The sequence below is a fragment of the Pyxicephalus adspersus genome, chromosome 1, assembly GCF_032062135.1.
Source record: "Pyxicephalus adspersus chromosome 1, UCB_Pads_2.0, whole genome shotgun sequence".
NCBI lineage: Eukaryota > Metazoa > Chordata > Amphibia > Anura > Pyxicephalidae > Pyxicephalus > Pyxicephalus adspersus.
The window spans coordinates 89,370,388-89,388,477 of NC_092858.1; the positions used below are offsets into that span (position 1 = coordinate 89,370,388).

At 38.1% G+C, this 18,090-nt stretch overlaps 2 protein-coding genes across 4 annotated transcripts; both read left to right on the plus strand.

Moving 5' to 3' along the window:
• The first annotated feature begins 352 nt into the window (after nucleotides 1-352).
• On the plus strand, nucleotides 353-988 carry LOC140328166 (oligodendrocyte transcription factor 3-like). Its single transcript, XM_072407586.1, has one exon. The coding sequence runs from the start codon at nucleotides 353-355 to the stop codon at nucleotides 986-988; it is 636 nt and encodes a 211-aa protein (XP_072263687.1).
• A 1,705-nt stretch (nucleotides 989-2,693) lies between these two features.
• On the plus strand, nucleotides 2,694-16,779 carry BSDC1 (BSD domain containing 1). Of its 3 annotated transcripts, none has more exons than XM_072418178.1 (11): nucleotides 2,694-2,763; nucleotides 6,790-6,850; nucleotides 7,885-8,001; nucleotides 8,155-8,322; nucleotides 8,407-8,461; nucleotides 9,508-9,623; nucleotides 11,072-11,140; nucleotides 13,157-13,238; nucleotides 13,683-14,114; nucleotides 14,233-14,330; nucleotides 14,557-16,779. In XM_072418178.1, exons 1-11 carry the CDS (start codon nucleotides 2,753-2,755, stop codon nucleotides 14,587-14,589), a joined length of 1,242 nt encoding a protein of 413 aa, XP_072274279.1. In that variant the 5' UTR covers nucleotides 2,694-2,752; the 3' UTR covers nucleotides 14,590-16,779. The 3 variants fall into 3 exon arrangements, with proteins under 3 accessions (XP_072274279.1, XP_072274262.1, XP_072274272.1); XM_072418161.1 differs by lacking the exon at nucleotides 2,694-2,763 and adding an exon at nucleotides 2,821-3,020; XM_072418171.1 differs by lacking the exon at nucleotides 2,694-2,763 and adding an exon at nucleotides 2,821-3,020 and having other exon boundaries at nucleotides 13,686-14,114.
• Nucleotides 16,780-18,090: the final 1,311 nt, after the last annotated feature.

Consider the following 18,090-nt stretch of genomic DNA (forward strand, 5'->3'; position numbering starts at 1 on the left):
ATAATAAATATAGAGAATCCTATGGTGTATGTTGGTTAGAAGAATTGATGAATGGGAGAGTTACAGAACAGGTTAATGTATACATTTCCAGCTAAATGTTAACTGCTGAGGTTAGAGCTTTCTTGTGATTGGGTCACCTCTTTGCCCAAATTGGTGAGCTTTCTTTGTATCCTTTGTCAGACATTGTGTATAAATAACACAAGCACTGCAGGACTCCAGTACAACCAGACGGATGGTGGCCAAGATCTTTTCTGAAGTACAAGCCAGCTTACAGAACATTTGCAATTCTTATTGCAGCTGACCTAATCTGTTTGAACTCAGTACCCACAGCATTCACAACCCACTGCTGACAATGGATTCAGACTGTCAGTCTAGCAGGTCATCTTCACCAGAAGTGGAGAGAAGAGAAAGCCTAAACTTTAAGTCTGGGCCCATGTTCCAGAAACTGTGTGCGGGTCAGCGAATGCCAACAAGAGGAAAGATGAAATCCAGTAGAAGAGAAAATCAAGAGAACCTGCATGAGCTACGTATGAAGGTAAACAGTCGTGAAAGACAAAGAATGCATGACTTGAACCAAGCTATGGATGGTCTTCGAGAGGTCATGCCATACTCTTATGGACCTTCTGTACGTAAGCTCTCAAAAATTTCAACACTGCTGCTGGCACGTAACTATATTGTAATGCTATCCAATTCACTTGAGGAGATGAGAAAGTTGCTTACTGATGCCCATGGAGTTCACCGTCAGCCTGGCTGTACAAGCTCCCTAAATCGGCCACATATTTCACCACTGCCTCAAGTTTTGAGGACTCTGCCACTTTCAGATGTTAATGGTTACATTGGACTGACACCAGGAGTCCATTGCACCCCTGAAACTGCTCCCCACAATCTTTCAGGTCTTCTTTGCCCTTGTGTTTCATGCCAGCCCTTCTCACATCAACTGGCCAGGACTGTTCCTACTTTACCATTTACAAGTACCAGAAAACAATAGACAACTGACATCATGCTACTTCATGCTACTCCAGCTTTATGTTTCTTTAGGAGGAATTCACATTCACCTTAAGACCAACAAGGAACATCACATGTAAATATGTTAAAGACATTCTAAATAATTATTATGTGACTCTGTTAATAGCCCAGATACAGATTATATTTTTCATTCTATATAAATGTCAATTTTTGTAAACTTGAATCTTTGTGCTGTGTATATGTCTATTCTGAGACACTGTGTGACTATATATATGTTTAGGAGATCTCATATTTTTTGTATCAATGTTTTTTTTAATAAACATAAAACAACATAATCAGAATAGTGCTGTGTTTAAAATATAATTATAATAATACATACATATACATATAAACATATATATGGTGTTCCTGATCTTTAGGTCCACAACAATCTTTAGATTTTCCAATTAAATCAGGTAAGATAAACTAGATTGCAGTGTCATGTGGGGGACTTTGGAGGAAAGTGAATGAATGAGGGATGAGAAAAGGAACCAGCACTCTTATCTGAGTAGGTACAAATCAGCCTCACAGTCTGTGGAGGACCCATGTATAAGCAACTCAAATTGTGATTAGCAAAAATAAATATTGCGGAAATAGCTTGCTTGCAACATAAATACATCATCTAAATAATTTGAAGAAACAGAGCTAGGACCCCATAAAGGTTCTCCATCCTGCCAGAGACCCCAGAAAACAGAATAAGCCAGTAGGTGATCCTTTAGAAGATCCTAAATATTTAAAAATCAGTGTTCACACAATTCTCACTCACTCATCATAAATAACAGTTGGCATATCATATTCCTTTCTTACATTTTTCATAATGTACTCTTGTGTAAAAATGATCCTAGTACTATTCTGTTCAATCACTATATTGAATAAACTTTGATCGGTATTATTTTCTAATAGGTTTGTTATGTTTATAATAAATCTAATGTCAGATCTATTAACTAATATCTACTGATATTAATAATAATCGGTGTATAGGCAGAATAAATGTAGATATAGCATTATGTGTGATGGCTTATTGACAAGATCTGAAAGAAATGTACAAGACACAGCTAGATCCAGGTACACGTACACAAGCATCTTGTATCTAAACAATAGTGTTTGCCCTGTAGCTCAGTAGGGATGTTCTGAGTGCATTGGGCAGCATGGTGGCTCAGTGGTTAGCACTCTGACCCTTGCGGCGCTAGGTCTCAGGTTTGAATCTTGGCCAGGATAATATCTGCATGGGGTTTGCAGGTTCTCCCTTTGTTTATGTGAGTTTAATTCCAAAAAACATGCAGTTAGGGTAATTGGCTTCCCCCCAAACTGACCTTAAGACTACATTAATGACATATGACTATGGTACTGACATTAGATTGTGAGCTCCTTTTAGGGACAGCTAGTGAAATGAATATGGACTTTGTACAGCACTGTGTAATATGTTGGTGCTATATAATCACCGTGAAATAATAGTAGAGACATTTTATATCTGATTATGTACAGTTCTTTTCACACATTTATGTTGGGTGCTGCAAATATTGAGACATTACAATACAGCAGTCACAGTCCTGCAGACAAACAATTGGTTGCAGGCTGCACTCACTGACTAAAACCCCATCACAACTATTCACCCCTTCTAAATGTTCCCCCTCTCTAGCCACCATGACGACGTGCTAGACGCCACCCACACATTTCCGGTGTGCTAGCCGCGGCCGGAAGTGCAGGGTCAGAGGTCGGTAAATATTGGTGATGTCACGGAGCCAACATGGCGGAAGGGTAAGAGTGATATTTTAGGATGAGAGGGGCTGATAGAAGCTCGGGGTGGCTGTTCTGTGCGGGGCGGTAGAGATGTACACAGCTCCTGCATACATAGTGGAGCCCGGTCCCGCGGTGTGTGCCCAGTCCAGGTGTTCCATATGTCGTAGTGAGACATTTGTTTACTGCTGGCTCCCCCGCCCCTTCACCTATTACACGCCTAGACAGCCCTGTCACCCTGCTCACACTGTGTGCTTCTCATCCATGGAGGTTAATAGGTAAAAGGCAACATTTCTGTCTGCTTTCCAATATATCTATAGCCAGTCAGTACAATCCCACTATTTGTATGTCTGCAGCTCTTATGGAAATATTATTTAATGACCCCAGCATGGGATGGGCACTTTTTGTTCTAGGTGACAATGCTCTGTCCCTACTGGGTCCGTGTATTATTATTATTAATAATAATAAAAAACAGGATTTATATAGCGCCAACATAATACGCAGCGCTGTACATTAAATATGGGTTACAAATGACAGAAGGATACAGACAGTGACACAGGAGGAGGAGAAGACCCTGGCCCGAAGAGCTTACAATCTAGGAGGTGGGGGAAGTAGCACACAATAGTAATGTTAAATTGTCACCCGGGCTTCTGATTGAGACTACTAAAGGCCTATTCAACACACATTGTTATACAGACAAGGTCTGTATATATTTTTTTATTAAAAGTCAGCCTGCATGTCACATGACATTCCTAAAATACAGACCACCAGTCTTCTCTCTGCAGACACAACTGTGTAGGAGGGGGTGGTCACATGACTTGGACAGTGTTTTTTTCCTGTATTTGATACAGGTAGTCCCCAGGCTAAGGACATACAGACGCCTCCTACATATGAACGGGCTTCCCTGCTCACTGTGTGCAGAATGGAGGCTTGAAGGGGGGAGGGGAGTGGTGTGCATGTCTTGCAGAAAAAATCTTTTGCTAAACACAGCTTAGCTTGTGGGTGATCGTAGGGGGGTGAGCTCTTTTTGCAGCCTTTTGTAACACTTAAACCTCCCTGGCAGTATTTTTAAATGTAAAAATGGTTCATTTAAAAATACTTAGTATTTTCAACATCCCACCTACCAGTCCAACAGTCCCGCCCTCCTGCCACACACTCGGGAGCAGATGCCCAGCCAGCATCTGCTTCCCCGGGCCTCGCGTCCCCAACGTTCACACACTGGGGATGTAAATGCCAGGCATTACCAGGGGAAGAAGATGCCGGGCACTGCTGGAACATAGGAACCACTTAGGACTTTTAAACTCCCTGACAATTCCACCCCGAGTGTGGCTCGGGGTTACCGCTTTTGGTATGGATAATTCACCCTGAGCCACACTCGGGAATAACGTCAGGGAGGTTAATGACCAAGACAAACTCTGCAGTTGTTTCTTTTTGCATATCAAAGCACAGCTTGCTCCAAAAGTTAATGAATGTCTAGGCTTCATAAATTTTTTTTTGCTTTGTTTGTGAATAACTCACAGTGAGGATTTTATACAGTAACTGACACCATGCTGCCCAATAATATATTGAGACAAACATCTGTCCTAATTGCATTTATTAAAATAATGTACCTGTTCCAACTTGCATACAAATTCAACTTAAGAACAAACCTACAGTTCTTGTCTTGTATGTAACCCGGGGACTACCTGTATATACATAAAATACCCTCTCTCCACCGCGAGTGGTAAATTCTTAGTAAGTCTAGGAATGGAGGAAAAAGCTATATTTCCTGAATCCTTGCTCCCTGACAGCCACGTTTTCTGCTGCTCAGGAATTAGCTGTCTTTACATCTAGTAAAAGTCCTATGTTGTACATTGTGATGTCAGAAAGCTTGTGAAGCTGCTAAAGAAAGTTGGTGTGATGGACTAGTGTAATAGAAGTAAAAGAAAAAGATACCATTTATAGCTTAATTCTTTACCACTAGACTTCTAGACTTCAGCTTTTAGCCTATGCAGTCCAGGGTATTTTTTTTGGTGCCTTAGGCAGTGGCATCATCCCATATGTGAAAGCAAAAAAAAGGATCTCTATGAAATACATGTAGACCTTAATGGGTTTTTGCCATTCATTCTGCAATAAAAATTACCGGAAATTCCTGGTAATATGAAATGGTCTCAAGTTTTGTTGTGGGCTGACAACACACACGATTTTTGAGGATTTAGTGGGGTCAGCTGTGCTCAGTGTCCTCTGTTAGATCTCTACAGCATGGAGGCCAATAATTCCATAGTCCTAAACAGCCAGGGAGACTAAACAGAATCTTTGAGATCACACAGGAGTGTTCAGAGGACACAGAACTGCTCTGATGTTCTGACACGATTAACAGGTTGTTGTTTTTTTGCATTCATTGCACAGATAGTTCCAATGGTATGTTGAATGGAGCAACTAAAAGACACTGATTGTTTGTGTTTAGATACACCTTAAGGTTACTTTGGGTGGAACATTGGTGTTTTGTTTCTGACATTATTTGAAAAGCAGTTTGACAATTGTTTGAATTTTGGATCCTGTGAATCTGTGTACTATTAAGAGATTGTTATACCGGTCTGAGCCCTGCATGCTTTGGGCTGTAATTAATTTGTTGCCCCCACCCATCTGAGTCATATTGGGCTCATTGATCCCTGCCGGAGATAGTTTGGCTATATGCATTGCAAAATATCTGAGTAAGACTGTTTTATTAGGAACCCTTGCACGACACTTGGCTAAATTAAAAAGTCTGATGAAGGCAGAGCTGGGATGATCCGTTGAGCAGCTGGCTACACTTTACAAAATTGGCCTCATTTGCCAATTTACATTTGTAGTTTCTTCTTTTCTAGCATTAAGGCACAAGTATGCCTTTGTAATTGTGCCAAAATGCTAAAAATACTGGATAAATAAATGGCCATTCTGTTGTAAATTCAGCTTTGCTATTACTAATCACCTATTGTATCAGTATAACCTTGGCATGGTCCTTATTCATTATTTTTTGGGTTTTAATAAAGGAACTTTTCTTGAGGAAGTACGGTGTCCACCAAGTCTTCATTTCCCTTGTAAATGCTAATTACCTGCTCCTAATGCTGTTATAATGGTTTTGTTGTTTACTCTATATTGTACACCCGTTTCAAGGTCAGATTCAGAAAGTGTTAATGTAGAATAACCAATATCACTGATTGCCAACCTGAATTTTCAAACGAGATTAGCAATGGCTATCCCTACATTTCTTTAATCGTAGGTTTTCTTTAAAAAAAAAAAGTGTGTTTGCTTCTGTTAGGTGGACAAAGCTTACATCCACATGGCATCTTGCGCCTCCAGTCAGCTTCATACTACACTGTCCTGTAGGCTCCTAAACCCAGAATCATCTAGTATGCAAATGACAACCCAGACGTTATGGCCAAGAACTGGGTGATGCCTGGTTAGTGAGGTCTCTTATTGCAGAGCAATAAGGGAATGCACGGCCCAGGTCTCAGTTATGAAATCTGGTTGCTATTCTTATGGATTGTAGGGCTTCTGGGTGCTCAATAAGAATTTTGACTGACATAAAAGCATTTGAATCTAGCTTTTTGGTTCTCTTATAATGAATAAAGGTTTACTCTCTTCAATTTCAGCCTAATAGCGTGCGGAAGGGTTAGCGTCTCTTTAGTACTGTCATTGGCCATGTGGCAGTAAGTGTGTATATTTTTCCAAAGAGGATACAGGCATCTGTATTAAGCTTCTTTTCATAGAGAAACAGAGAAATATTCAAACTTTGATTGTTGCTTTTTTTTCCCTTTATGGTAAAATGTTCTACTAACTTCTGTCTTAGTGATGAGGGTCTCCAGGGCAGGCAATAGGAGGAAATCTCACTAACGGACACAGAGATACTCAGTAAAAGCAGAGGTTCTAACCTTATCAAATCATAAAAAAACAAATTCTTTAGGATACAGTTTTATTAAAAAAAAAAATTCTTTATTATATAAAGGTAGGTGGTAGCATACTTTAATTACATGTGTTTTCATCCTGATCTGTGTTACACAAATACATTTTCATATGTCTTGATAGGGAGGATGGGGGCTGGTGGAGAAGCTGGCTACAGCAGAGCTACAACAACGTACGAGAGAAGGTAAGAGCTACATCTTGTGTATCTGAAACCATGATTGGAAGAGTTGCTGTTACAATAACACGAGAACAAATGTATATTAGAATGTTAAAAAAAATTCTGTGGTTTTTTTTTTACCTGGCATGGTCTATTACTTCAGTGTATTTGGCACTCAAAGGTGATCAGTACTTTTTCCTTGCAGCAGCATTAACCTGTGAAATGCGTTGGTATATTTGTGTTGGTCTCACAAAATGTTACCATTTTGGCTAATACCTTAAAGTGCAACTGTGTTTTTTTTGTATTTTTAAATGTGAATCTTTAATGAAAAATAAGGTCTACTTTTGTTAGTCCTTGTTTGTTGTTTTTTTTTTTTTGATCAGTCATTTAGTGATCTGGTATGGCAAATTTCTAAACAATGTCACCTATGCCTGTATTGAAACCAGAGTATCTAAATAAAACTAAAGTTGATCTAACCTTAAAGTAGAATTGAATCCGCATAGCTCAACTGTCCTCATTCCCTCTCGGGGCACTGCTATCTTTGATGGCTGGACCAGGATGAAATTACTACCACACAGGCAATTTGTTCCCAGCACACGCAGGGGAAGCCGGGATTGCTGAGTGTCCTGGCAACACAAGCTGAAGCTGCGCATATGACAGATACCCAAAGCAATCAGTCAGGTACGGAGAATTATTGCAGAATGGACATCGCCTGTCCCTTTCTGAAATGACCTTACCTGACCTTAAAAATGAAACCACTTTAAGCCTCTCACTGACACTAGAATCTAGCATCTGGTTAAGTTTACTGTACTTAGACAAACATGCATTAATTAGACAGACACACACAATTCACCTACAATACACAATGGTAAAGTGACAACTTAGCTGCAATGTAAAACAGTTATCCTAAGTTATCACCTTCAACGCTTGTATGAGTTTGTTTGTGAAGTATGCAAATATGTATCTAAGCTTACTCAGCTAACAGATCAGACTGAGTGTGTGAAAACTCTGTCCTTTCTTTGTTTTCTGGGAAACACTTACTGAATTTACTGTATTCTTAGTCTGCAGAGGCTTTGGAGTTCATGAAGAGAGATCTATCAGAGTTTTCCCGGGTTGTGCAGCATGACACAGCTTGCACTATTGCTGCCACAGCTTCTGTTGTTAAAGAGAAACTGGCGGTAAGTGTGAAACAATTCCTGACAAAAATAAATATAAATGATGAACTGTTTTGTAATAAGCACCTATTTACTAGAAATCTTGAACAAATGTTAATGATTAGAGAACATGATTGACTGTTTAGAATTGTCAAGTATCACATTTTTTGTCTGCAGGTGGAAGGATCTTCAGGAACCACAGAAAAAGTGAAGAAAGGTCTTTCAGATTTTTTAGGAGTCATTTCTGACACATTTGCTCCATCTCCTGACAAGACCATCGATTGTGATGTCATTACATTGATGGCCACACCTTCTGGAACAACAGAACTATATGACAGCACTAAGGTATACATTATACTTATTTAATATGTTATTTAAATTTTTGTGAGCCTTAGCAGTATCACATAACATTTCTGTTTCTTTTTCCAGGCACGTTTATACAGTCTGCAGTCTGATCCAGCCACATATTGCAATGAACCTGATGGTAATGCATTCAACAGAATGTTTTGACTTAATGCAAAATAACAGCATACACATAAGTAATTCATTACAACCGTTACTTACATTTAAAAGAAAGTTAAGATTTTTAATAGACACAAACAGTGCATAAATAATTGAATTTATTTATTAAATTGATGCTAGGACAAGGAGGAACAACATTTGGAGCCAATCAGGTGTGTTGTCTGGATATGTGCTAATGAGGAATATGCTGACAGTGTTTCTGTGAAGGTCCTGTATCCACGTCATTGTATATCTAGTAGTAGTTAGTCACATTCAACTAGACTTTTTCTTGTAATAATGATATTTTGCAGCCTTCTAAGCTGCTTCATCATTTCTAGAAATACCCTATCTGTTGTGAACACATTTGTTCTGGGTCAGTAGCTTGATTGGTTGTAACAAAGTAAGGTTACAGATATTATTTCTAAGAGCATTATTACTAACACTGTTATGGCCATGTGCATACTTGCACAATATGGCCACTGCGCTAAAGGACCACTATGTAAATAAAGTTCCATTTCAGTGGCCTCATAATAAAGATTGTTTCTCATATAAGTACCTATACGTACTATAGTTAGGAGTGGGATGTAGAAATGTTCAGCACACTGCATTAATTTAGGAAGCTATTTTATGCATAATGCTGGAATTCTTCCAAATGTGCCTTTATGAGGGCGTTGGCTGCAGTGTCTGTGTACCTGCAGAGAAGAGAGAAGCTGTGAAGCAACTGAACTGTGACTGTTTTAAAGTATTAGTTAGGAGGAGGGGATAGCTGAAAGTAATTTTTCTGGCTAGGTAAAAGCAGAAAATATTTAATTACAGCACAATGATACACTTTTGGTTACTTGTAATATTTGGAGGTTGAATATTCTATATATTATAATGGCCGTTTCTTGGTAAACTCGTACATTTTCCAAAATATTATATTGGTAAGGATGACAGGTTAAAATTAATGAATTGTATCTTGGTCCTGGTCTTGTGGCCCTGACATTTTGAGATGTACAACTTAAACAATAAATCATTTATGTATGACAGGCCCTCCTGAGCTATTTGATGAATGGTTAACCCACTGGGACGCAGAGCAACGGAAAGCAGAAATATCTGAACTTCTAGTTTCCAGCCCATCTATTCGAGCACTCTACACCAAAATGGTACTTGTGTTATGTTGTTATCTTTGTATGCTGTTTTACATACAAACTTCCTTCTCACTGGGTTCAGAGACCCATAACTTTTTTTTTTTGTCTACAGCAAATGTCTAGGCTGATTCTAAAGATAAAACATAGCAGAGATTAGAGCTGGAGTTCTTATTTGGGATAGTGTAGAAGCCCTAATAGCAACAGGTTTTTTTTTAATGAGAACTTTTTTTCTTTCTTTACTTCTTGTCACCGTTTGGAATTCTATCAGGTACTATTGTATGGGGCTGAGCTAACATGCTTGATTAAGGCCCACTCACACCACCACATTGTATAGCAATTACTGATAAGTTCTAATTCATTAGTTGTGATATCCCTATTAGTTGTGAAATCCATTCGACGTTTGGTGAATCACCTAGGTTCACTGATAAAAGTGTATTCTCTCTAGTCTTGGAGAACTTTATTAAGGCCCATTCACTGGTGTAGAGCAGGGGTCCCCAACATCCGGTCCGCACCCCCCTGGTGGACCGTCTGACACATGGGCCTGTCTGGCTCTGTGCTCTGGCCAGTGCACTCCCCGGTGGGGGCCGGGGGAAGGAGCCACAAAACATGTCCTCCCGTATGGATAGCAGGCACAGGCCAGTGGGTGGGTTGTGCCTCTGGACACAACCCGCCCACTCTCCCATTGCAAGCTCAGATCTGCAATGCTAGAGTGGGTTCTGGCATCATGATGTCACTCTGATGGGAAGTTTCTTCCTCTTTGAGTAACACATAGCTCCCCGCACATGCGCGGTCAGGAGTCGGTGCCTTTAGTGGTCAGTGGGCTCCAAAAGGTTTGGGACCACTGGTGTGGAGAACAAAAAGTCAAATATGTGTACTGTTTAGTGTAATATGATTTGACTGGAAAATAAAATTATACAGGAAAGAAATTAAAAAAAGAGTAATGGAGAAGGATAAACATCCAGGTTTGGGGGAAACATAAGAAAATATCTGATTTCAAGTCCACAAAAAACTTGGTTTCTACTGAAATCTCTAACATAGAGAATAGTAATAGTTTGTTTGTTTTTACCTTTTTAATAAAGAAAAATTAGCAAAAAAAAGTCTTAAGTCTTTTAAAATAACCAAGCACGGACACTTCGTCCTGAATACAGCAAATAAGTAATCATTTGTCAATGCAGATGGTCCTTTTTGCCATTTATATATTGTGTGCTGAGGTTAGGTATATGTGTAACATATGAGTAAGAGTGAAGAATAGTGAATAGAGCGCAGTATGTTATGGCAAATTATTTGTTTTCCTCTTTCACTGACCTGGCAAAGGTGATTTAGGTGAAGTTGTTTTGGATTTCTGTAATTTACACAATATTCTTGCCCTTGCCACTTCCTCATTGAAAGGTTAGATTGTCTATATAAATGTGTCAGCTGGTATATCATTTATTTCTTTATATGATTGTAACAATGTCTTACAGGTTCCTGCTGCTGTTTCTCACTCTGAATTCTGGCAAAGGTATTTCTATAAAGTTCACCAGCTGGAGCAGGTACGTGTGTATGCCTTACAGTAAGAGTTATTCTGTTTTATCCTATCTGAAATATTGTTGCTTCAGTGTATTTATTGTGGCTATTTAGGCTAATAACTTAATTGTCTATTGATTTTATGTATAGTGCAGTGCAGTAATGGAGGTTGAATGTGCAAAAAATTCTCTTTACAGTGATCATTCCAACATTTTACTAAATACATATCTTACAGGCTTACCTACCTAGAGGTAGAGGAGTTTTTAAGAAAAGTTAGGAGCATATTTTTAAAATGATGTATTTGGCTTTCAGAAAACATTCACGGTTTTATACAAATGTCCTTATTTTACCCCCTGGAGAAAATCATAAAGTTTTTCTGTTAGGAATCACATTGATTGTTTTTTCCCCATCTGTCATTAGTTTTGTAGTAGTCTGTGCAGGGAGATCCTGGGATCTATGATATAGCAGATTGTCCAGCCTGTGGAATGCTGGCCGTTGTCAGTTCAGAACAGAGAGTATTGCTGTTTGGGTTCAAAGATCATACAGCCACACTATAAAATTAGGTAAAATGAGTACAGGGATATATGTGTTTACAACTTCCAGCACATTCATAATCTGTGTAAGGAGTCCCGAGTCTCCTAAACTGAGGTTGGAGGTTTATTATCTTGTTACATTTCTTAATTTTGGCTAATCAGTGCCCTGAAAATGTACCTTATGTGTGAAATACCTCCTGCAAAATGGGAGTGCTTCTTGGTATGGTGCATATCTGTAGTGTAAAACCACAGACGGTAGAGAAACAACAAACCATATCTGTGAATAGTCCTTCTTTCCTTTCCTGCCTTTTCTAAGCACAAACGCCATAGTTCAGTTCCTTATTAACCCCCCTGGCGCGGTAATCCTGAGTCTGGTGGATTTACCATGCCAAAAGCGGTATTCCTGAGTCACACTCGGGGTCGCATAAAACATAAAAAAAACCCTACTAAACTTGTTCTGTTGGTCCCTGCAGCTCCTCCGGACATGTCTTCTGGCGTTTGCATAGACGATTTCCGGGGTTTCCTAGTGATGTCGGTGCAGGCAGAAGGAGCAGCGGGAAATTCAAATAATTTTGTATTGGATTCAATAGAAAAAAGCTGTATTGAGTCCAATACAAAGAAATATATATATATATTTATTTTATATATATTATACATGCTACTGTACAGTTATAATACATGTTTAACTATTTTTTTTATTTTTTTTAACAGATTTTTGTGTTTTGTTTTTTTTTTATTTAAAGTTTATTATTAAATTTAATAAATATTACCTATATTTTTGCCCATATTTTTATAAATATAACCCATAAGTTATGCCTAAGAATTATAGGTCTACAATGTAAAACGAATTTCCATGCAAAAAAATGTAACACTTTTTAATAGACATACGGACAGAATTACAACGCTAGGGGGGGGGGGGGTAAAGTGGTTCTGAACTCAAAAAGTCAAGATTTTCTTAAGAGAAAATATAAAGTATTCCAAAACTGTCCCTTGAAAGATTTACCATTTTATCCTAAATTCTTTCTAAGAAAAAAAAAAGTAGAGCAATGACAAGTTTAATCCCTATAGCCCATTTATAGTACAGATGGGAAAAAAAATACATGCAAAACATATTTTGTTTTACGTACAGGGTGTGGACAGAATAGCAGAAACGCCAAGAAATATTTTAATATCAAGCAGAACAGAACATCCACCCTTTGCATTTAAAACAGTTTCAGTTTTCGATTTTTTCCTAAAGGATCCATGAACTTTGTGCTGTGGGGGAGTTTTGACAGTGATTTGAACATTTTACATTTTCCTTATAACATGTACCATCAAAAGAAAAAAGTAGCTGTACTGTTTTAACAATATGGTAAAGGTAAAAAAAAGCATGTTGTAAAAATTATCCTTTTTTATTTAGATACCATTATGTTTTGTCCTTGTCCTGCTAATCAACTTTTCAGCTGTTTAAATAGTTTGTGTAGTTGCTTTGTATTTGAGGCTAACATTTAGTTTGTGTTACTTTCCTAGGAAGAAGCAAGAAGAGACGCTTTGAAGCAAAGAGCAGAGCAGAATGTACATTCCGAGGAGCCAAGGTGGGAAGAGGAAGAAGGTGAGCATATGGCTAACACCTAGCAGTCTTTTAAATATGTAGTGCATGGAGCAGGGAAGCCCATTATAATAATTCAGCATAAATTTACTTTCAGTGGTCTGCATACTATAAACTTTTGAAGATGTTTTTTTGTTTGGTTGATGTGGATTGACACACGTAGTTGACATTCACTGTTCACTGATTTTACTTGTGGATTTGGTATGCAATTTAAAGGAAGGTATTCGTTGTACTGTAGTTAAAAACTTTGGTTTTATATATTTATATATATATATATATATATATATATATATATATATATATATATATATATATATATAAATATATATATATATATAATTTATTTTAATGATTCAGTATAAACAGATGGATGATGTGTTGATGAGCTTGGGGGGTATATGACCTGTAAACCTTACACAAACATATTTTCCTGTCTGTTTTCCCCAGAAGACTTTATCGGATCGGCATCACCACGCGTTTCAAACATAGAGGAAAAATTTAGGATATCTTCAACTGCCATTCCAGCCCTTAATGTGCAAAGCAGTTCTGAGGAACCAAACATACAGTGCAGAGAAACTGTTTGTGTGACAAGCCCCTCTGAAAGCAGTGAAAGCATCTCTCCAATTACTCAGATTGATAACCCTGCTTACCATGGACCTAAAGCTACAGCTGAATCCTCTGCCATTCCTGCTGCAGCAACTAATGATGTGCAAGACGAAAAATCTGAGGACAACCCAGCCCTAGTCTCCGAGGAACAGTCAGTGGCCAAAGCCATTACACAAAACTCTGTTCGAAAGGACGAGCAACTCTCTGATCTTCGTGTGTTTGAACTTAATAGTGACAGTGGCAAATCAACACCTTCTAACAATGGACAGAAAGGTGAACATATTTATTTGGAGTTATTTTGTAAAAACAACTATATAGTGCAGTTTTTCATAATAATCTTTGATTATACTTTGGTGGGTTTCAGTTCATTAGTTTACATCTCTACTCTCAGGGTCCAGTACAGATGTCAGTGAAGACTGGGAAAAGGACTTTGATATGACGGAAGAAGAGGTACAGCTGGCCTTGTCTCGTGTAGAGGTGTCTGGAGAGGTGGGTGTATATTTTCAGCTATTGATATATTACTGTGTTTTTATACGTATTTGGAAAGTGTTTAGTTCCTGTAGATTAATATGCTATAAAAACATACTAATGGAAAGGAACCAATACACTTTTTCAAGTATCCTTTTTTCATCTAATGGATTTTGGATTTTCTAATTTAAACATTGTATTTTCATACATACACTTTTTGTAATAGCTCTGACTTTTTTTTTTTTAGTTGGAAGACGAAGACTGGGAAAACTGGGAATAATTAGTGAAGAGAGATCACGCTTTTTCATCATGATTACAAGGGATGAGTGCAAATCATTCACCTCTGACCTTTGTCTACCTGTCAGGCTTCCAGATGCAACATGTTCCTTTGACCCACACTCAGCTCATGAACAGGAAAGGCCAAATGTATCATCTAGATTGCACTGGCATGTCGGGGGTTTTCTAGGACATGGCTAATTTCTTTATTCTGTTTTCTTTATTGTTTCCTTGCCAAAGCCCTGCAGTTCATGTAAATTTAAGGAAGCTAATTCCTTTATAACCTGTTCCTTGCTGTCTGGGTGTGATTGCATGCAGTCATTCTGTCTTTTGACAGGACTGCTTTGTAACTGCTTTTTTTTCCCTGTACAAAGTTTAGGAAGCACACATTGATTTGAGAACTAGGCAAAGATCTAATTATTAATGTGGCCATATAAAGTTTTTCTTGCTGCCCAACAAAATAGCTCATTCTGGTGCAGCTGTAACCCAGATTAAGACTTTCTCACAGTTCTGAGTAAGCATAAAGGATCTTATTTATGCTAAATTTTCAGAACAGGTGTCTGTGCATATGGGCGCTGTGTGCACCCATTTTCTGATGTAGCATTTTTGTCTGCGGAACTCTATAAAGAACATTCTGGGTATTGTAAAGTTCAGAATCGGCACCATGTGAAAGGCAGTACAGCTTATCTTAATGCCTTCAGTTTGATGCAGATTCTGAATGCTTGCCAACCCAGTCTTGCATAGTCCTTATGAAGAAAAGGAGGGGGGAAAAGAAAGTTCATATGTATGCACACCATAATGTAGAGCAGAAAAACTAGGTTTTTCTTACTGGTCCTGTTCTCAGCATGTTATGACGAATGACCTGTTGGGAGTCCATAAGGACACTATGAATATTTGCTGGAAATGGTTGCTGGATGGATTTATCTCTAAAAGATTAGTAAATGCTCTTTCAGGGCTCCATATGTATATTAATATAAAGGATATATATATATACCTAAAAACACAAAATTTGGGTGATTTTCACAATTCAGTGTTCATTAATTTTAGTGGAGGTCTGTCATAATTTTAAACAGACAGGCCTTATGCTAAAATGGATTAGCAGAACATGTATTGATCTTCTAAACATATACTGCAGAATAACTAGGGCCTTATTTAGATAAATCCTGTTTAACATATGTTTACCGTGCAGAGAATAGGCTTTGAAGGATAATTGCAGTAAATTTGAACTTGTACTTCAGATTTTAAGTAGACAGTAAATGACACTCACAATGAGAGAAATGCATGCACTGCTATTGCAGATCTCCTGTAAATGCTAGTTGATAAGATTTGTCTGGCATTATTTTTTGTGTTTCTGACCCAGAATTTTTAAAGACAACATTGGGGGTAAGATATCTAAGCTGCATAGATCTCCCTAATTTAGTAAAGTCTGAGGTTCAGTATGATAGTTATACAGCTAGCATTGTCAGAAAGAGAATACAAGCCCTTGGATTTTTGTAATGACAACTTTCATTTCAGAACCCTTCCGTATCTCATCATTAAAGCGTTGTTCTGGGGTATAATCAATTGGGATTTCTTCTTCTGCTTAAACAAACATTTTCATGCCGGTCCTTTTTTTTTTTTTATAGAAATAATGGCACCTATTGGTGTCATATGCTAAGAATGGAGAAATTAACAAAATATAAATTACAAGGGAACCTGCATTTTGCTGCTGCTTTCATGTTGCTTCACAAAGAGGGTCTGAAGTATGGGTCCATTATTTAGTTTAAATTGGAGAACCACTTTCCTTTTTAATGTAAGTCAGATCTGTGCTGCATTTTGCTGTGAGAGACATTTTTCCTGAATATAGTAATGTATGCTGGCTCTTATTAGGTTCTACTCCCTCTCTCTGTTACTAACACATCCTTCAGTCCTGTCAGTTGTGTGTGCAATATATATTATCTATTTAATTTCTGTGGCAGCAAGGAGGACGAGAGGCAGCAGTTTGGGGGAAAGAGAAACCTCACACTAAAAATCATCAATTTCTTTCTTTTCTCTTTTATAATTGGGATATTCTCCTGGACCCTACAAATTTTGAACTTAGCTGCTATGAACGAAATGGTGGCATGATCTCTCAATTCTCCTTATGTATACTGCATAGACATCCAACAAAAATGCTCTTTATTTTATAGTGAATAAATTACATTCTGCAACCCTATATCTGTATGTGATGCTTTTATTACTTCTGCTTTATCAAACCTAGCCTGATTAAGGTGAATGTGAATATGTAGAATAGTATATTTTTAATGTCTGTGCAACTATTTGTGTTGGATTTTGGGCTGGTCTGTGTTAAGAGGCGAATGAAGAGGTAAATGCAGTAACTAATCATTGCTGAATGATTAAATAAAAAATCCTTATTCTTTTCCTCAATGGAAGCCAACTCTATTTCCACTTTTATAATGGCGTATTTATCAAAGTGGAAATGAGTTTTGTTTTTTGAAAATCAGGCCTTGGAAAGTGGAGAACAGAGGTACCATTAAAGCACTAAAGTGGTGAACAGAAGCTTCATTTACTTATTATTATTATTATTATACAGTATTTATATAGCGCCATCATATTACGCAGTGCTGTACAAAGTCCGTAGTCATGTCACTAACTGTCCCTCAAAGGAGCTCACAATCTAATGTCCCTACCATATGTTATTTATGTAGTCTAAGGTCAATTTCGGGGGAAGCCAATTAACCTAACTGCATGTTTTTGGGATGTGGGAGGAAACCGGAGTACCTGGAGGAAACCCACACAGACACGGAGAGAACCTGCAAACTCCATGCAGATAGTGTCCTGGCTGGGATTCGAACCTAGGACCTAGCGCTGCAAATGTTTGAAAAGCCACACTAATCTCCATTGTAGCATATGGCATTTTCTGCTTTCAAAGTGGCGTACCCTATATTGTGTGATTAGTGGTGATTAACCTGACCAACACATTTTGAATATGATGAATGTGATTTTTTTTATGTAAGTTGCATTATTTATAACAGTGTTGATCAGGTTTTCCCCCTTGACACCTTTTTACTCCTGGTTATCAAGGGTGCCTCTGCCCTTGACAGCCGCTAGCCGAAGGGAGCACTTACTATTGCAAAATAGGAATGGAGTGCTATTTACTAGCAATTTGCAGAACCAAGTACACCTTAAAATTGGAGAGGATCCTGTCCTCCTTGGTTTTCTGACTACTACTGCTGGCTTAACATTGCTCTGTGCAGTACAAAGCATTGAGGGAGACACTTAGAGACCAAACCAGTTTATGCTTAGGAGTGCGGAGGAGAGTTGAGTTTTCTAGTTTAAAAAAAGGACATCTTTTTTTATAATATCTTCCATTGCTGATCCCCTCAAATCATAAATTGTCTTAGCGATTTACTGACATAAAACAAGCATGACCTAGTGTCAGAATTCCTAATCTGCATCCTTGTTTTCAGTCAGTGATTTAGAAACACAGAATCTATAGATAGCCAAATTGCTAGCATTTTCAGAA